Source organism: Salvelinus namaycush, chromosome 19, assembly GCF_016432855.1.
Source record: "Salvelinus namaycush isolate Seneca chromosome 19, SaNama_1.0, whole genome shotgun sequence".
Classification (NCBI taxonomy): domain Eukaryota; kingdom Metazoa; phylum Chordata; class Actinopteri; order Salmoniformes; family Salmonidae; genus Salvelinus; species Salvelinus namaycush.
The window spans coordinates 38,295,245-38,312,360 of record NC_052325.1 but is presented as its reverse complement, the minus strand read 5'-3'; the positions used below and the strand labels follow the sequence as shown (position 1 = coordinate 38,312,360).

The 17,116-nt window shown below is 40.8% G+C and overlaps 3 protein-coding genes across 4 annotated transcripts in view; 2 read left to right on the top strand and 1 right to left on the bottom strand.

The window, feature by feature from the left end:
• Window positions 1-2,970: 2,970 nt before the first annotated feature.
• Window positions 2,971-7,736, top strand: dhrs9 (dehydrogenase/reductase (SDR family) member 9). Of its 2 annotated transcripts, none has more exons than XM_039014958.1 (5): window positions 2,971-3,103; window positions 4,452-4,766; window positions 6,480-6,693; window positions 6,880-7,043; window positions 7,270-7,736. In XM_039014958.1, exons 2-5 carry the CDS (start codon window positions 4,454-4,456, stop codon window positions 7,491-7,493), a joined length of 915 nt encoding a protein of 304 aa, XP_038870886.1. In that variant the 5' UTR covers window positions 2,971-3,103; window positions 4,452-4,453; the 3' UTR covers window positions 7,494-7,736. The 2 variants fall into 2 exon arrangements, with proteins under 2 accessions (XP_038870886.1, XP_038870885.1); XM_039014957.1 differs by having other exon boundaries at window positions 6,435-6,693.
• A 518-nt stretch (window positions 7,737-8,254) lies between these two features.
• On the top strand, window positions 8,255-11,898 carry rdh1 (retinol dehydrogenase 1). Its single transcript, XM_039014956.1, has 6 exons — window positions 8,255-8,382; window positions 9,551-9,598; window positions 9,710-10,040; window positions 10,808-11,066; window positions 11,254-11,417; window positions 11,525-11,898. Exons 1-6 carry the CDS (start codon window positions 8,380-8,382, stop codon window positions 11,779-11,781), a joined length of 1,062 nt encoding a protein of 353 aa, XP_038870884.1. The 5' UTR covers window positions 8,255-8,379; the 3' UTR covers window positions 11,782-11,898.
• Window positions 11,899-15,767: 3,869 nt separating this feature from the next.
• Window positions 15,768-17,116, bottom strand: part of lrp2a (low density lipoprotein receptor-related protein 2a) — a 59,211-nt gene continuing 57,862 nt past the window's right edge. Inside the window, exon 81 of the mRNA XM_039014320.1 lies at window positions 15,768-17,019. Coding sequence (XP_038870248.1) covers window positions 16,849-17,019 — 171 coding nt within the window. The 3' untranslated portion in view covers window positions 15,768-16,848. The remainder of the gene's footprint in view (window positions 17,020-17,116) is intronic.

Genomic DNA, 17,116 nt, shown 5'->3' with positions numbered 1-17,116 from the left:
TCTTATTCTCAGTCTACGCCTTTCACACTATCTCCCCTTCCGTTAGACTGATAAGAGTTCTATCAGCATTATGTCTCTAACTAAGGAGCTTTTGTGAGGCAAAGGTACATTCGTCCAATCAATGAGTTAATATAAGTTAATGCGTTTAACCATGCATTGATTAATATGAGCATTACTCCACACCTGTCTGACAATTTGTTCTCTTAGAAAGATTTAGGTGTGCATGTGCATGTATGTGCTGTATTTCTATAAATACATTTAAATAAACTTGAATACTGAAGTACACGGCTTGCATCAAATTCACCAAATATCTGAATTACATGTTTAAATATGCCTCTTGAATAATATGGAAGGAATGTTCAATGAGATGGAAAATATGAATGCAGTAAACGTAAATTATATCAAGATTATTTCTATGTAAGTCAACAGTTGGATTGTTGAAAGAACTTCTCCTGTTCCAGTGATAGGTGTGGATCACCTGGATGTCAACAGCAGAACGTCGTAAAATGATTGTACTGACTGACCTAAGGTCGTTAGTCTGTACAGCTAATTCCCCCAGAGCCACCATGATAACATTCATTAATAACAGAATCACACCATAGAATAGCCACACCATGGATAGTAAAATGAGTGTAATGACCTATGGGCCGTAAGTCTCTAGAGCTGATTCACACAGAGAATATATAGTGCAACATGCATCAATCAGAGATACATAGATACAATCAGAGATACATAACTCCCCAACCTTGGACTAAATTAGGCTAATGAGTATCAGGTCATAGTGTGAACGCATGGAGTTCACTTCTTAGTTAAAGGGCTCGTGAGCACCAACATGTGAAGTTCATATGAGCATGTCTAATTGGGTGTCAAATGAAAGCCAAGAGTCTATATTTTTGAGAAATTAAGCAATTTTTCAACCATTTTCCATCTTAATAATTAGGAATAAGCAAAGGCTTTGATTTCTGGTCAAACAGATGGAAAGGGGGTTTTAGAAAACATCTAGCAGAAAAAGTCTTAAAAGGTATTAGAAATACATCAAAACACAATAATGTTGAAGTAAATACCCCTGACAACTAATATCAACACTTATATTTAGTTCTGGAGGAATGTTCCTGCTTTCTGTTAGTTTAAGAAACATTGCCTTGTGAGTTGAAATTCTGTTACCAAAAACCCACATATCTTTTAGATATTTTCTCATTTCTCTCCCTCGTGAGGATGGAGGATAATGAAAGTTCACAGAAGTAACAAGTAAACGGAGACCTATCAATTAGTTATAGTGTTTTACTGATATCAATTTTGAATTACTAAGTTATAAAAACTCAAAATTCCAGTAACGGAATTAGCCAAAAATCGGTAACGGAATTTCTTCAATTGAATCGGCTACAATGGGAAATCATAGTAGTCACAAACTACAGTTGGGTTCACAAGTTTGGACAGTACAGTAGAGTACAGTACTTTAAAGAAAAATATAATTCAGTACAGTACACAGTAGACCACAATAGAGTTGAGAACACTATAATGTACTGTATTGTGCTGAACTATACTGTTCTGAACTACAGTACCAGTCAAAAGTTTGGACACACCTACTCATTCAAGGGTTTTTCTTTATTTTGCTGGTCTCTACATTGTAGAATAATAAGGAAGACATCAAAACGATGAAATAACATATGTGGAACCATTTAGTAACCCAAAAAATGTTAAACAAGTCAAAATATATTTTATATTTGAGATTCTTCAAAGTAGCCACCCTTTGCCTCGATGACAGCTTTGCACACTCTTTGAGATTTTTTTCAAAGTCACTGTGTCATGTCATAGCTGACACCCCATTCTTTCTGCAGACATCTTTGAATCTTAATTTGGAGCATATTTTTAAGTGTTTTTGGAAAACATGGACATAAAAAAACTGAGGAAGATTTTACCGGAATTCTGTTACCAAATTTTTATGTGTTTTTGTCACATGTTCAGTGAAAAATTGTTAAAAGTAGTCCTTGTGCATAGAGTTATATGGTTTGTTAAACTTTGAAATCAATGTTTTTTGTTTAGCATTCATTTTAAGTGTCAGCGCAATTCCGTTACCGTAGAATTGCCCATGTGTCAATGGTTGAATGCCACAGGATATGCCATAGGGGTTGGCAATAAGGCCAGGACTAGGCTAAGGGGTGATTTTTAGATTCTAATATTAAAAATGAGAAGATCGCTTTGAATCGAAACATTGTCAATAAAGGTGGTAATTTGGAGCATATTCAGTTAATGGGCCTTTTTGTTCTTTTCAAGTATACTTCATTACCCAACAACTACGTTTTTAAGGATGTGCCTATGACCACAAACCATTCAACAGGCAAGAGTACACTCATAATTTCTTTGTTATAAATTATCCTAATATCTGACCAAACTCAGGTCTTTACAAAAGTCTGAATGGTTTGAGGTCAATGCCCGCAATGGCAGCTGTCAGGATAGACAGGAATTTGTATTGCTTTAGAGCCGGTTATTAATTACCATCCGTAACTGATGATAAGTCATATCAAGTGGGAGCTTGAGAGGGTTTGTTTGAGATGGCCTGTAATAAAAACAGGACTGGTCATTGTGAGTCATTCCACTGGGTGTCTCACAATGTAGCTAGAGTGACGACCCTGAATGAATAAGGGTAGTGATGCAAGATAGATCTATGATAATCATAGGCTATCATTATAGACAGATATCATCATGAAAACATCCTATACCAGCATACCCACCACACCTGAATGGTAGGCCAGTAGACTTGGTGCAGTAGGTGATCATTTCAACACTGTCATGTTTACACTTCATTAGTGTTTACATATATATTTCACTCATCCACATAAATAGGTTGCAAATCGAACATTTTAAATTAACGACTGGTTTTCAGCTGTGGTTGAAGTGTAGTTACAGCTTTTATAACGTCCAGCAGATGGAGTACGTCGACCGTCCATAACAATGTGTTAAATAAAGTTTCTTCACACACCGGAAGGTAAAGAACACAGAGAAAATAGAAACTATTTTAGGACAAGGAATACAGTCACTGATGTTACACTATTACCAGCCGCTCAACAAGCGTACTTAGGGGAGCGAAATTCTGTCGCCTGGGGTAAGTTTCCAGTGTTTCTTTGCCATGTCTGAGAAAGGATATTAATCAAGCGGTTCAGTTTTTGATTAACATTAAATGTTAAAAGCGCTTGGTTAAAAGGACAAAGGTTAGTCGAGCTGATAAAGTTGCAGTTCGCTGAACAAGTGATTCGAGTCATTCATGTTTATCATCTTTCAAAGAATGGGCTAACTGCCTTGACGTGGTTATTGAAAGATGTGATGAAATATAACGAGGTGATTTTTTTTTTTTTTTAGGTCTTGGCGTCTGAATCTGATTAATGTTCATATTTTATGCGTAGGTGTTGGAGGTCATTGCTGTCATGTGAGGCGCAAAGTTTTGTGTGTATATATATATATATATACTTTTGTATGCAACAGGGGCTAGTAATGTAGATGTGGTATGAAGATTTCAGGCATTTATCCGAATAATATTTGCTCAATAAAAACTAGGCATAATCTATCAGATAACCCATAGTGGTCAAAGATCATTCATGGTTAAAATGGTAAACAGGAGATCTTATCATTCTTTTAGATGTTATGTAGACAGTTTGTGGTTTTGTTGATCCAGGTAATAGGGCAGGCTAATCAGTTTGGAGGTATAATACTTTGTAATAATGCATCATATTTTGTAGCCAAGTTGATTTACCCATCAAGTTTCCTCTAATTCCATGCCTCACTTCATGTTCAAATGGCCATGTCATCAGACTGTCTACTATATATTTCACTTGGAAATATTCTGTAATTACTGTAGGCAAGTTGTCCTTTGTCCTGGGCACATTCTTGTTTTTTCCCAAGCACTACACAGCTGATTCAAATGATCAAACCATCATCAAGATTTAATGATTTGAATCAGGTGTGTAGTGCAAAGTCAAAAACACAATTGTCACCCATTTGGGTCCCAGGGAACAGGATTAAGAAACATTGCTCTAGCTGTAGGATAGTCACTTAGCAGAACTTTGTTGCACACCAGAGAAATGTAAATAGACCTTGAATACTTAAACAAATGTCGTAGTGCAAACAGCACAGCAGATATGATATGAATTTGCTTCTAAAATCCAATTAAAATGGATGGAAATATACTGTTTTTCACCATAGCTCTTGGCCTACTATCTGTAAACTACTCAAGAATTTGTCAATGGTTTGCAAAATAGTATCCTACAAGATTCTGCTGTTTTTGCCATTGGACTGATTGCATTGATTTTTCTACTAGTTTGTGCTCCTCTGTAAAATAGAAGATAATATGATATGCCCCCAATGAACCTTCAATTACATATCTTTGCAAATAGAAAATGTTTATTTTTAATATGATAACATATGATGTTTATCTGAATGAACCTCTTTCCTCCCAGAAATGTTCCTGTACATTATTGGACTGGTGGCTTTTTGGTTTGTGTTCCGCTGGTACAGGGAACTCGCGAGAGTACCCAATAAAGGAGAGAAATATGTCTACATCACTGGCTGTGACTCTGGGTTCGGGAACCTTCTGGCCAGACATCTGGACAAGCTGGGCTTCTGTGTGATCGCAGCCTGCTACACTGAGAAGGGGGAGGATGAGCTGAAGAAGGTCTCTTCTGAACGATTGAACACAGTCCACCTGGATGTCATCAGCACTGACAGTGTCAACAAAGCAACAGCATTCATCAAAACCTTGGTTGGGGAGAAGGGTGTGTGTCTTTGAAGTCCAAATTAGCCAAATGTTGCAACTTTTGTAATACTTGGATATTTTCAAATAGTCAAATAGTCAAAAAGGAACAACTTGCTTCTTAGCAAAGAACAATTTCTCAAGCAAGATTTTTGCTAGGACTGTCTGGGAGTGGTCTGAGTGGGGAGAACTGAAAACTAGCTGTTATTGGTAGACTGGTTTGGATGTCACCAGACAGGCCGAAAACGCCATCCCACTAAAACAGTATAAAAATTCATGCGATCTTTTCAAACAGCTCTAAAAGGGCATTATCATAATGTTCACAATTTCACAGTATTATTCCAACCTCATAGTGTGGAAATATATACAGTTAAAGTTGGAAGTTTACATACACCTTAGCCAAATACATTTAAACTCAGTTTTTCACAATTCCTGACATTTAGTCCTAGTAAAAATTCCCTGTCTTAGGTCAATTAGGATCACCACTTTATTTTATGAATGTGAAATGTCAGAATAATAGTAGAGAATGATTAATTTCAGCTTTTATTTCTTTCATCACATTCCCAGTGGGTCAGAAGTTTACATACACTCAATTAGTATTCGGTAGCATTGCCTTTAAATTGTTTAACTTGGGTCAAATGTTTTGGGTAGCCTTCCACAAGCTTCCCACAATAAGTTGGGTGAATTTTGGCCCATTCCTCCTGACAGAGCTGGTGTAACTGAGTCAGGTTTGTAGGCCTCCTTGCTCGCACACGCTTTTTCAGTTCTGCCCACAAATTTTCTATAGGATTGAGGTCAGGGCTTTGTGATGGCCACTCCAATCCCTTGTCTTTGTTGTCCTTAAGCCATCTTTCCACATCTTTGGAAGTATGCTTGGGGTCATTGTGCATTTAGAAGACCCATTTGCGACCAAGCCTTAACTTCCTGACTGATGTCTTGAGATGTTGCTTCAATATATCCACATCATTTTAATTCCTCATGATGCCATCTATTTTGTGAAGTGCACCAGTCCCTCCTGTAGCAAAGAACCCCCACAACATGATGCCTTTCAGGTTATGTCGATATAGGACTCGTTTTACTGTGGATATAGATACTTTTGTACCTGTTTCCTCCAGCATCTTCACAAGGTCCTTTGCTGTTGTTCCGGGATTGATTTGCACTTTTCGCACCGAAGTACGTTCATCTCTAATAGAGACAGAACGTGTCTCCATCCTGAGCGGTATGTTGGGTGCGTGGTCCCATGGTGTTTATACTTGCATACTATTGTTTGCACAGATGAACGTGGTACCTTCAGGCGTTTGGTAATTGCTCCTAATGATGAACCAGACTTGTGGAGGTCTACAATTTTTCTTCTGACGTCTTGGCTGATTTCTTTTCATTTTCCAAGAAATGTGTGAAGTGGTTGAAACACTTAGGTTGAAGTCATTAAAACGAGTTTATGTAAACTTCTGACTTCACCTGTACATATAAAACACAGGAAAATCAGTTTTTTGACTGCACTGGGCCTGTTAAGTTAACCTTTCTCACTGTAAGATACCTCACTCCCACATGTGACAACTGGCATGTAAGCACTTGTTGACATTTGTAGGCATGGAATGTTTTCCTCCATCCTTCATTGTGACTACAGCCTGTGTCCTGCTGTGTGTGTGATTTGTTTGTACTATATGGTCTGCCTTAATGTTTTTTTCAGGTCTGTGGGCTGTGGTGAACAATGCTGGTGTCTCTGTACCATCAGGCCCCTGTGACTGGATGACCGTCGACGACTACAAGTCCATGTTGAATGTTAACCTTATTGGAGTCATTGGTGTGACTCTGAGTGTCCTGCCCCTCATCAAGAAGGCCAGGGGCAGGGTGGTGAATGTGGCCAGCGTGTTTGGGAGGATAAGCGCCTTTGGCGGTCCCTACTGTGTGTCAAAATATGGAGTGGAGGCTTTCAATGACAGTCTACGGTGCGAGTCCCGGCTTTTTGTCTAAGAATATACTGTATCACGTTTATTTGAATGAGTTCAAGAATTGTAGCAAACTGAATAGTGATGCTCAGAGCATTATTCTCTATGGCTCTGACTTTATATGGATACTGTATTGCAGACATGTTTTAATGTTTGTTGTGGCACATTTTTGTGTTTGAATTCCAGGATGAACATGTCAGCGTTTGGAGTTAAAGTCCTGTGTCTTGAACCAGGATTTTTCAAAACAAGTGTGACTGATCTAAATCTCCTGAGAAAAAATGTGAAGACATTGTGGGACAATCTGTCTGAAGAAATCAAAGATCAATATGGACATGATTACCCAGAGAGAGGTACTTTTTAAAATATTGTTTACATTGTTTTAAACAAACAAATATACACATGAACCTGTGCATGCTGCTGTAGTATGATTGACGCAAATAGGTTTATCAAAACCTGTGACAGAATGACAAGCACTCCAAGAACGGGCTGACAGGGATTGCCCAGGGCAAATGAACTGGGCAAGTTAAGTCTGCCTTTGACGTCAGCTTGTTAATGGAGGTAATACCTTTCTTCCAGCAAATGTGACATTGGAGAAGAATGTTGCGACGTTGCTGGATGGGGACCTGATGAAGGTTGTGAGCTGCATGGAGCACGCCATCTCTGCTCTCCACCCTCGGACTCGCTACTCACCTGGCTGGGATGCCAAGTTCTTATGGTTGCCAATGTCCTACATGCCAACTTGGATCGCTGACAAAATGCTCTTAAAAGATATGGCCAAACCAACAGGATCTATTCTTTAATGTTAATGGTTGTCTGACCAAAAGTAAGAACAAGTCTTTATTTACACCCACGGGACAGCAAGAAAAATGCCATACATTTTTTCCGATGAGAAAAAAGTATAGCATTTGATTCAACCAATGAATGAAAAATGAACATTCATTTGTTTACAAACTTAAACAGAGTTGGGATTTGCATTTTGTCTAGTCACATTTTGTATTTGTACGGTGTTTCACTGGTCTGATAATAAAATGTAATGGAAAGTGTTTCAGTGGTTTAGATGTTTTCATTGTGTCCACTTGATACATACAGTAAATTATATTCTGTCTCTAGACCATAAATCCAAACTCTAGTCTAGATCTACTTGGGCTGGGTTTCTGTATAAGCACTTTGTGACATCTGCTGATGTAAATATGTATAAATACATTTGATTAGCTTATAGCTACCCAATATCATTGAAGGATACAATCAATAGTTGTTTCCCAGGTTACTAAGGGGAGATGGCTGATTATAGTATTATGTGCATTCTACTTTACCTGCACTGGCTCCCTTCTTCTCATTCATTGGTCTTGAACAACGTCACACTTACACTGCTCTGCTCAATTATACTGTATGACTTTGCAGAATGGAGTGCACCTTCAAAAGAAAAACATGAGTGGCCTAGCCCTAGTGGCAATCAGGTGAAGAGGATGTATTTACCAGGACTATTATGGTCATGTAAACCATTGAAGGTCAATGGGACATATTACACAATCAAGCAGTACAGACCTTTGACACGGCTCCCATTCTGTAGCCCCTCAGAAGTCATTTTATAGTAGCCACTGGGAAGCACGTAGGTTGGACAGAGGAACAAACTCCATTCTGCTTTTTTATATACTGGATCAGAAAATACCAAACTTGCAAGTAGCCATGGTAGGTCCAATGTATAATTCACATTACAGAAGATGTTGTATAGGATGCAAAATGTACCTATAATCCTGGATTTTTCAGACATCCTAGAATTTGGGGAAACTAACAATTTTGTAACCCCATGCAAGTGTAAGCAGTAATAATGTTCCACCCTTTTAATGCTCAATTGTGAACATATTGAATTCAGCACAACATACTTATTGCATTTGTGAATAATTTATATATAATTGTGTGGCTATATATTATACATTTTTACATAAACACAACACTGCCTGAAATGAATTACCTTTAACCTTGTTGACAACAGTGTGTGGACTTGCACATGATTTACTTTACAACAGTGTTTCTTGTACACATTTAGGAGAGACCAAGATGCCATCTGGTGGTTAGATAAACACTATTACAGTTTGCCATTATACTGCTGTGATAGAATAGTATCATGATGAGAAATCAAAATAGGCCTAGCCTACTGTATGACTTACAGCATATTCTTCCTATCAAAAAACAAAAGCTTCCTAATCAAATGTTTACTCTCATTGGATATACCTGTGACTTGCTACCATTAATTCCAACTGCGGAATCAGAAATCATTATTGAAAAAAGAGGGTTGTAGAATTTAGAAGAATTGTAGAATTTTCTATTCAGCCACGTTCTCTCAAACCAGAAATACGCTTTTAGGTATTATCTTTCAACCCGCCAGACATGTATACTATGTCAAATGAAAAGCTGTGAGCTGCCTGCAGCCAAGTTTGCTTATGACCAGGTGACTGCTGTGATTATGACAAACTAATAATATAATCCTTAAAGTGTGTACCAGTTCTGTAAGCAAGATAGACAAGGAGTATGGTGATGGAGGACACAGACAAACAACTGCATATGAAAAGAAACGGAATACTTATATTGTAGGCCTACTCTAAACACTAAGCTATTGTCTTATTAATTTGAAAACTCATATGATGTTATATGTTTCTTTAGAGCCTATTCCTCTTTATCAATATAGTTATGCTGTTTTTATTATACTGGCAAACATGTCAACTATTCAAATGAATGAGTACTTAGAATACTAATGGATGAAGACTCAGCTTTCTCTGGTGTAAGTGTTTTGAAGAAAAGACAAGATGATATGTTATTGAAAAGGTACCATTCTATAACTGAAAGTTAACCCCTACAGGTCTTTCCTCTGGTGTCTGAAGAGAATATTCTATTCGATTTTTTTCAGGTGAGATTGATACAGTTCCTCATCTTTTAGAACTTTATAACATTACTTTCTGTATTACATTGCTTGTTGATTATGCAAGAAATAATGTCATTTTATGTGTGTCTGTTTTAGGCAATCCTATCACACTTGGCTCTATTCTGCATACTAATTTCAGTTACAGCCATAGCCATCGCCTGGTTTATTAGAGATTCTTTCAAAGTTGAAGATTTTGACAAGAAACATGTCTTTATCACGGGCTGTGATAGCGGATTTGGACATTTGTTGGCAAGGCAGCTTGACCAAAGGGGGTTTCATGTAATAGCCGCATGTCTCACGGAGAAAGGTGAATCGGAACTGAAGGCTGCGGCCTCTCCCAGACTGAAGACAGTTCTGTTCAATGTTACCGACAGTCCGAGCATCGAGAGTGCGGTGGAGTTTGTGCGCGCTGAGGTTGGAGAGCGAGGTAAGTGAGGAAGGCAGCAGGGGGTAGATAGGGTGCCAGTCAGAGTCGAGCACCGGACGAGATAAAAATGAGATAGGGGTGCTTGACTAACCGAAACTGACCCATACATCTGCATATTTTCAAACCACTATCACCTTGAGAGCTGCTGAGGAAACATCTAGAAAACCTACCGTAACATTATCTAGACACAGTGATGAGAACATTGACAAACTTTTGTTAGTCACCAGCCAAGTTTACTCTGAATCACATAAATGGTCTATGTGATTTGAATTAGATGCCAAATTGGAATGTTCTTGCTTTAAACACTAAACACTAAAACATATTGATTTATGGCTATCCCAATCTTTGAAGTATTACTACTGCACTTACTGTAGCCCAACCCCTTTAGAATGAAATATTTGGTGCAAGATCCACAATCATGTCATGCATCTTGCATCCTTTACCTCTTTCCACAAGCAGATTAGTGAATGTAATATTTAAGACAGCTTTGCTTCACATATCCAGCCCTGGTTAAAGATGAATGAATTGCCTTTTGACATTCCCAGAATTCATCTAGCTATTGATAGGACACATATTGCACTAGGGGGCATCACTCTAGGATTACATGTAGTAGAAAATAGTGTGTGTTACTACAGTTACTCTACAGAACAGTTGCAGTGTATCTCTTTCTACCCACATTTCTCATCATATAAGAGTACTCTAATACTTGATAATGCTGTATCACATGTCGTTATTGTAGGAAATCTCCTTCCCTCTCTGTATCACAGGTCTCTGGGGGCTGGTCAACAACGCTGGGAGGTCCACACCTATAGGCCCCACTGAATGGATGCAGTTGGAGGACTTCAAGAAAGTTCTAGATGTGAATTTAATAGGTCTGATTGACGTGACCCTGAAGTTCCTCCCACTCTTAAAGAAGGCTCAAGGAAGGGTGGTCAATGTTGCCAGTATCCTGGGGAGGCTTGCCCTCAACGGAGGAGGCTACTGCCTATCTAAGTATGGTGTGGAGGCCTTCTCTGACAGCCTTAGGTACTGTGGCATTGTTTTACAATATAATAAACTCAGGAAACTAGAGATTCATTTCCAAGCATTCTATTATGGAACTGGAACTGTGCAACACTGTGCAGGGTAGATTCGCACCACAGAGTTATTCATAGATTTAAGCATCTTAGTGTATTAGCTAGATAACAACTAAGCTGCTTGCTCTTATGTTCAGGCGGGATATGCAGCATTTTGGTGTAAAAGTGAGTATCATTGAGCCTGGTTTCTTCAAGACGGGTGTGACCAGGCTGGACCTCATTGAAGCAGACCTGCAGAGACTGTGGAACCGTCTCCCTGAGGAGGTCAAGCACTCGTATGGACCCACATTCTTTGACGAATGTGAGTAAATACTGTGTACTGTATGTTTTTTAAATTGTTTAGTCATGTCATTACAATGCTGAAACATTCATGTCTGATTTTCATCCATTTCCTGTGGTCTATTACAGATGTAAAAGCTCAGGATTTCTCCATGGGTCTCCTGTGCAGTTCAGACATCTCCAAAGTGACCAGTTGCATGCAGCATGCCCTTACAGCCCGCCACCCACGGACCCGCTACTCACCTGGTTGGGATGCTAAGTTCATCTGGATCCCCCTGTCCTACCTCCCTGCATTCATAGCAGACTTCACAGTCGCTGTTCTACTTCCTGTCCCCAAAGACGACAGAAAGAGCCATGCAAACCAAGTGGGTGTGGAAAACACATGAGCCACTGGACTCTTTCCTTTATCAATCACATCTATGATACATTTTAGATTGATTTATATTCATTATTTGCATTTCAAGGATGTTGATACTACACTGAATAAAAATATAAATGCAACATGTAAGGTGTTGGTCCCATGTTTCATGAGCTGAAATAAATCCCCAACAATTTCCATACGCACAAAAAAGCTTATTTCTCTCTATTTTTGGTGCGCAAATTTGTTTACATCCCTGTTAGTGAGCATTTCTCCATTGCCAAGATAATCCATCCACCTGACAGGTGTGGTATATCAAGAAGCTTATTAAACAGCATGATCATTACACAGGGACACCTTGTGCTGGGCACAATAAAAGGCTGAGGAGTATTTCTTCCAATGATAAAGCCATTTTGTGGGGGAAAATACACTCTAATTGGCTGGTCCTGGCTCCCCAGTGTGTGAGCCTGGCTGCTAAATGGGGGCCTATGCCCTCCAAGGCCCACCCATGGCTGCACCCCTGCCCAGTCATATGAAATCCAAAGATTTGAATTTATTTAAGTTGACTGATTTCATTATTCACTATAGACATACACAAGTACGTGGACACCCCTTCAAATGAGTGGATTTGGCTATTTCAGCCATACCCGTTGCTGACAGGAGTATAAAATCGAGCACACAGCCATGCAATCTCCATAGACAAGCATTAGCAGTAGAATGGCCTTACTGAAGAGCTCAGTGACCTTCAACGTGGACCTTTCCAACAAGTCAATTCATCAAATTTCTGCCCTGCTAGAGCTGCCCTGTAAGTGCTGTTATTGTGAAGTGGAAATGTCTAGGAGCAACATCGGCTCGGCCGCAAAGTTGTAGGCCACACAAGCTCACAGAACAGAACATTGCCTCTGGAAGCAACGTCAGCACAATAACTGTTCATCAGGAGCTTCTTGAAATGTGTTTCCTTGGCCGAGCAGCCGCACACAAGCCTAAGATCACCATGCGCAATGACAAGCATCGGCTGGAGTGTTGTAAAGCTTGCCGCCATTGGACTCTGGAGCAGTGGAAACGAGTTCTCTGGAGTGATGAATCACGCTTCACTATCTGGCAGTTGGACGGACGAATCTGGGTTTGGCGGATGCCAGGAGAACACTACCTGCCCCAATACATAGTGCCAACTGTAAAGTTTGGTAGAGGAGGAATAATGTTCTGGTGCTGTTTTTCATGGTTCGGGCTAGGCCCCTTACTTCCAGTGAAGGGAAATCTTAATGCTACACCATACTTTCACAAGTGTAGAGATGAGTAGGCAGTCGCAGGTTTAGAACTACTGAGTTTATTAAAGTGTGTGTGTGGGGTCACTTAAAAATGTCCTTGTTTTTGAAAGAAAAGCACATTTTTTGTACATTAAAATAACATCAAATTGATCAGACATACAGTGTAGACATTGTTAATGTTGTAAATGACTATTGTAGGTGGAAACGCCAGATTTTTTATGGATTATCTACATAGGCGTACAGAGGCCCATTATTAGCAACCATCACTCCTGTGTTCCAATGGCACTTTGTGTTAGCTTATACAAGTTTATCATTTTAAAAGGGTAATTGATCATTAGAAAACCCTTTTGCAATTATGTTAGCACAGCTGAAAACTGTTGTTCTGATTAAATAAGTTATAAAACTGGCCTTCTTTAGACTAGTTGAGTATCTGGAGCATCAGCATTTGTGGGTTCGATTACAGGCTCAAAATGGCCAGAAACAAAAACCTTCTGAAACTAGTCAGTCTGTTCGTGTTCTGAGAAATTAAGGCGAGAAATTGGCAATAAGCTGAAGATTTCGTACAACGCTGTGTACTACTCCCTTCACAGAACAGCGCAAACTGGATCTAACCAGAATAGAAAGAGGAGTGGGAGGCCCCGGTGCACAACTGAACAAGAGGACAAGTACATTAGAGTGTCTAGTTTGAGAAACAGACGCCTCACAAGTCCTCAACTGGCAGCTTCATTAAATAGTACACGCAAACACCAGTCTCAACGTCAACAGTGAAGAGGCGACTCCGGGATGCTGGCCTTCTAGGCAGTGTTCCTCTGTTCAGTGTCTGTGTTCTTTTGCCCATCTTATTGGCCAGTCTAAGATATGGCTTTTTCTTTGCAACTCTGCCTAGAAGGCCAGCATCCCGGAGTTGCTTCTTCACTGTTGACATTGAGACTGGTGTTTTGCGGGCACTGCAGTGACGATCGGCCTGCGCTTTCTACCGGAGGACGACGCATTGGAGACGGGTGTGTGCTGTGTTCCATACCTCCTCAGCATGCCGGAACCTTTTGTCCACCACAGGAGCCTCGATCCGACTCCGGTGCCAGGGTGCCCGGGCCGGCTCATAGCCTAGAACACACTGAAAGAGTGTGAGGTTAGTGGAGGAGTGACGGAGGGAGTTTTGTGCGTATCCTTCCCAAGGCAGAAACGCAGCCCACTCCCCCGTCCGGTCCGGACAGTACCTACGAAGGTACCTACCCAGTTCCTGATTTACCCTTTCCACCTGCCCATTTGATTGGGGATGGTACCCGGAGGTGATGCTGACCGTGACCCCCAGTCGTTCCATGAAGGCTTTCCAGACACGGGAGGTGAACCGAGGACCACGGTCAGACATCATGTCCTCTGGGATCCCGTAGTGCCAGAAGGTGTGAGAGAAGAGAGCCTCCGCGGTCTGCATGGCCGTAGTGAGACCAGGCAGAGGAATCAAATGACAAACTGGTGTGCCCCTCCGAGGGGGGAAGGTCTGTGACAAAGTCCATGGAGAGATGGGACCAGGGTCATTGTGGAACCGGCAGTGGGTGGAGTTTGCCATAGGGGAGGTGTCTTAGTGTCTTGCTCTGTGTGCAAGTGGAGCAGGAAGAGACGTAAACCCGGACGTCCTGGGCCATGGTGGGCCCCCAGTACAGAGACAGTTGATAGTACTGGCTATACCCGGGTGCCCCGACACAGGTGCTGTGTGTGCCCAGGCGAGGAGACGGTACCGCACATCAGAGGTATTATAGGTACGCCCCTACGGGCAGTGGGCAGGTGAGGGTTCCTGTCGCAGGTCTCGACCGATGTCGCGTCCACATTCCACACGACAGGAGTCACAATGCGGGACAGGGGAATAATGGGTGTCACTTTCTCCCTCCGATCCCTTGTGGCATGCACCCGGGACAACACATCGCCCTTGACGTTCTTAGATCCCGGCCAATATGAGAGGGTAAAGTCAAACCTGGCGAAGAATAGGGCCCACATGGCCTGACGCGGATTCAGCCTCTTTGCTGCTTGAATATACTCTAGGTTCCGGTGGTCCGTCCAAACAAGGAATGGGTGTTGAGTACGCTCCAGCCAGTGCCACCATGTTTTCAGCGCCTTCTTGACGGCCAGCAACTCACGATCCCCCACGTTGTAATTCTGCTCCGCGGGAGACAGCTTCCATGAGTAGAAGGCGCATGGATGGAGTTTAGGCGGCAATCCAGTCCGTTGGGAGAGAACAGCCCCTACTCCAACCTCGGAGGCGCCCACCTCCACAATGAAGGGCAGTGACGGGTCAGGATGAGCCAGAACAGGTGCGTTCGTAAAACGTTCCTTGAGCATACGGAAGTCTTCGTGGGCCTCCTCAGTCCATCGCAGCTGTCTAGGACCTCCCTTCAGGAGGGAGGCGAGAGGGGCCACCACTGTGCTGAAACCCCCAATGAAGCGCCTGAAATAGTTGGCAGAACCTAGGAAGCGCTGCACTGCCTTTATGTTGGATGGAACAGGCCACGACCGTACTGCACTGACCCTTTGCTCTTCCATCTCCACTCCCGCAGTGGATATGCGATAGCCCAGTAAGGAGACCACCTGCTGGAAGAAAAGCCACTTCTCCGCCTTGGCGTACAGGTGATGCCCTACTGTTCCTGAGGTGCCAAGAAAATATACTACTGTGTTAATCACAATGTAGTTTAAGGTAAGAAAAACAGACTGTTGAGATTGTTTTAAAAAAAAACATTTATTAATTTTACGTCTCAGCAGCATTTTGTCTCCCACTTTGCCAGCTAGAAAACCATTTGAGCATATTTAGAATGATCATTGATACAGTCTTTATTTGTCATTTTCATCACAATACAAAACAATCAATCTAAGAGCACAGGATGTATAACCCATGTTTAGAAAATGACAGTCAGATTCCTAATTTCTTCAAATTCTGTATCTCCAGATGCTCTTGGACTTTACCAGCTTACCAGAGTCACTAGAGATGTCCAAAATTATACATCTTCACATATTAAAATCATTGGCATATTCAAGTATTGTTCCAAATTAATTTTAAAAAGAGGCCATCATTATTCATAAAAAAGTCTTACCTAAATATGATAGTTTTGATTTATATATGCCAAAAAAAGTCAGGGAATTGTTTTTACAAGTTTGAACGTAAGTACCATGTAAGTATGCTTAGCATACTATTCTTCGAGATATTCCGAATTTTGATAGTTTTCTTTTTACAGCGTCTATAGATTTAGAATAGCTAAGGTAATTGGATCAGTTTGTATTTGTTTTGCTCCGTTTTGTTTTGTTTTTTTAAAGCCCTGAAATGAGGTATATAAACATGCAAGATAAAATGCATACATCTTCAGTTTGGTTCAGTGGCAAAAATAGTTAGTTATCCTTTCAAAACATTGTCCTAATGCGATATATCTACTGTACATCCACAATGCACTTCACCTGTTATGTGTTACTTTGTTTATGAAGCACTATCGATAAGCTCATCTACTTCCAACAGCCAGAGAATATTATCGACAAAAATCTTACTCTTCAAATTTACAAATGTACAACATATTTATAACATTTCTATCAGCAGCTTCAGTGCAAAGATATACATATATTACATCACAATAAAAAAAAAATCAGGAAACAAGAATTGGCATCAGAAATATCCGAAGGCATAGTCACGACAGACCTCTTTTCTGTATGCTAAAGAAACGTTTGTCTAATTTCTTTTCTCAAAACAATCTTCGTTTGTTTTTTTTTGTTTTTTTTACACAGGCTGCATATAAAAATAGATTCTGTGCAAAGGAGAGTGTGTCTTTGATTCCCATCTGTGAGAAACGGGATTACACATCGCTGTCCTCTTTAACAAGGTTCGCTGTGTCTCGGAAAGTGTCCTCAGTTGGTGAGTAGGTGCTGGGACGATCCCTCTTAAAGGGTTTGGCGGTTGGGGCAAAGGGAGAGGGGTCGGTGGAGGAACTGTCCTCATTGCTTCCTACTGCTTTTTCATTCTGCATCTGAAAAACAACAACGGGATGACTAGTAGAAGACAGGCCAACACAACCCCAAGGCCTCTTAACCTACAAGTAGCAATAAGAAGCAAACCTCAAACAG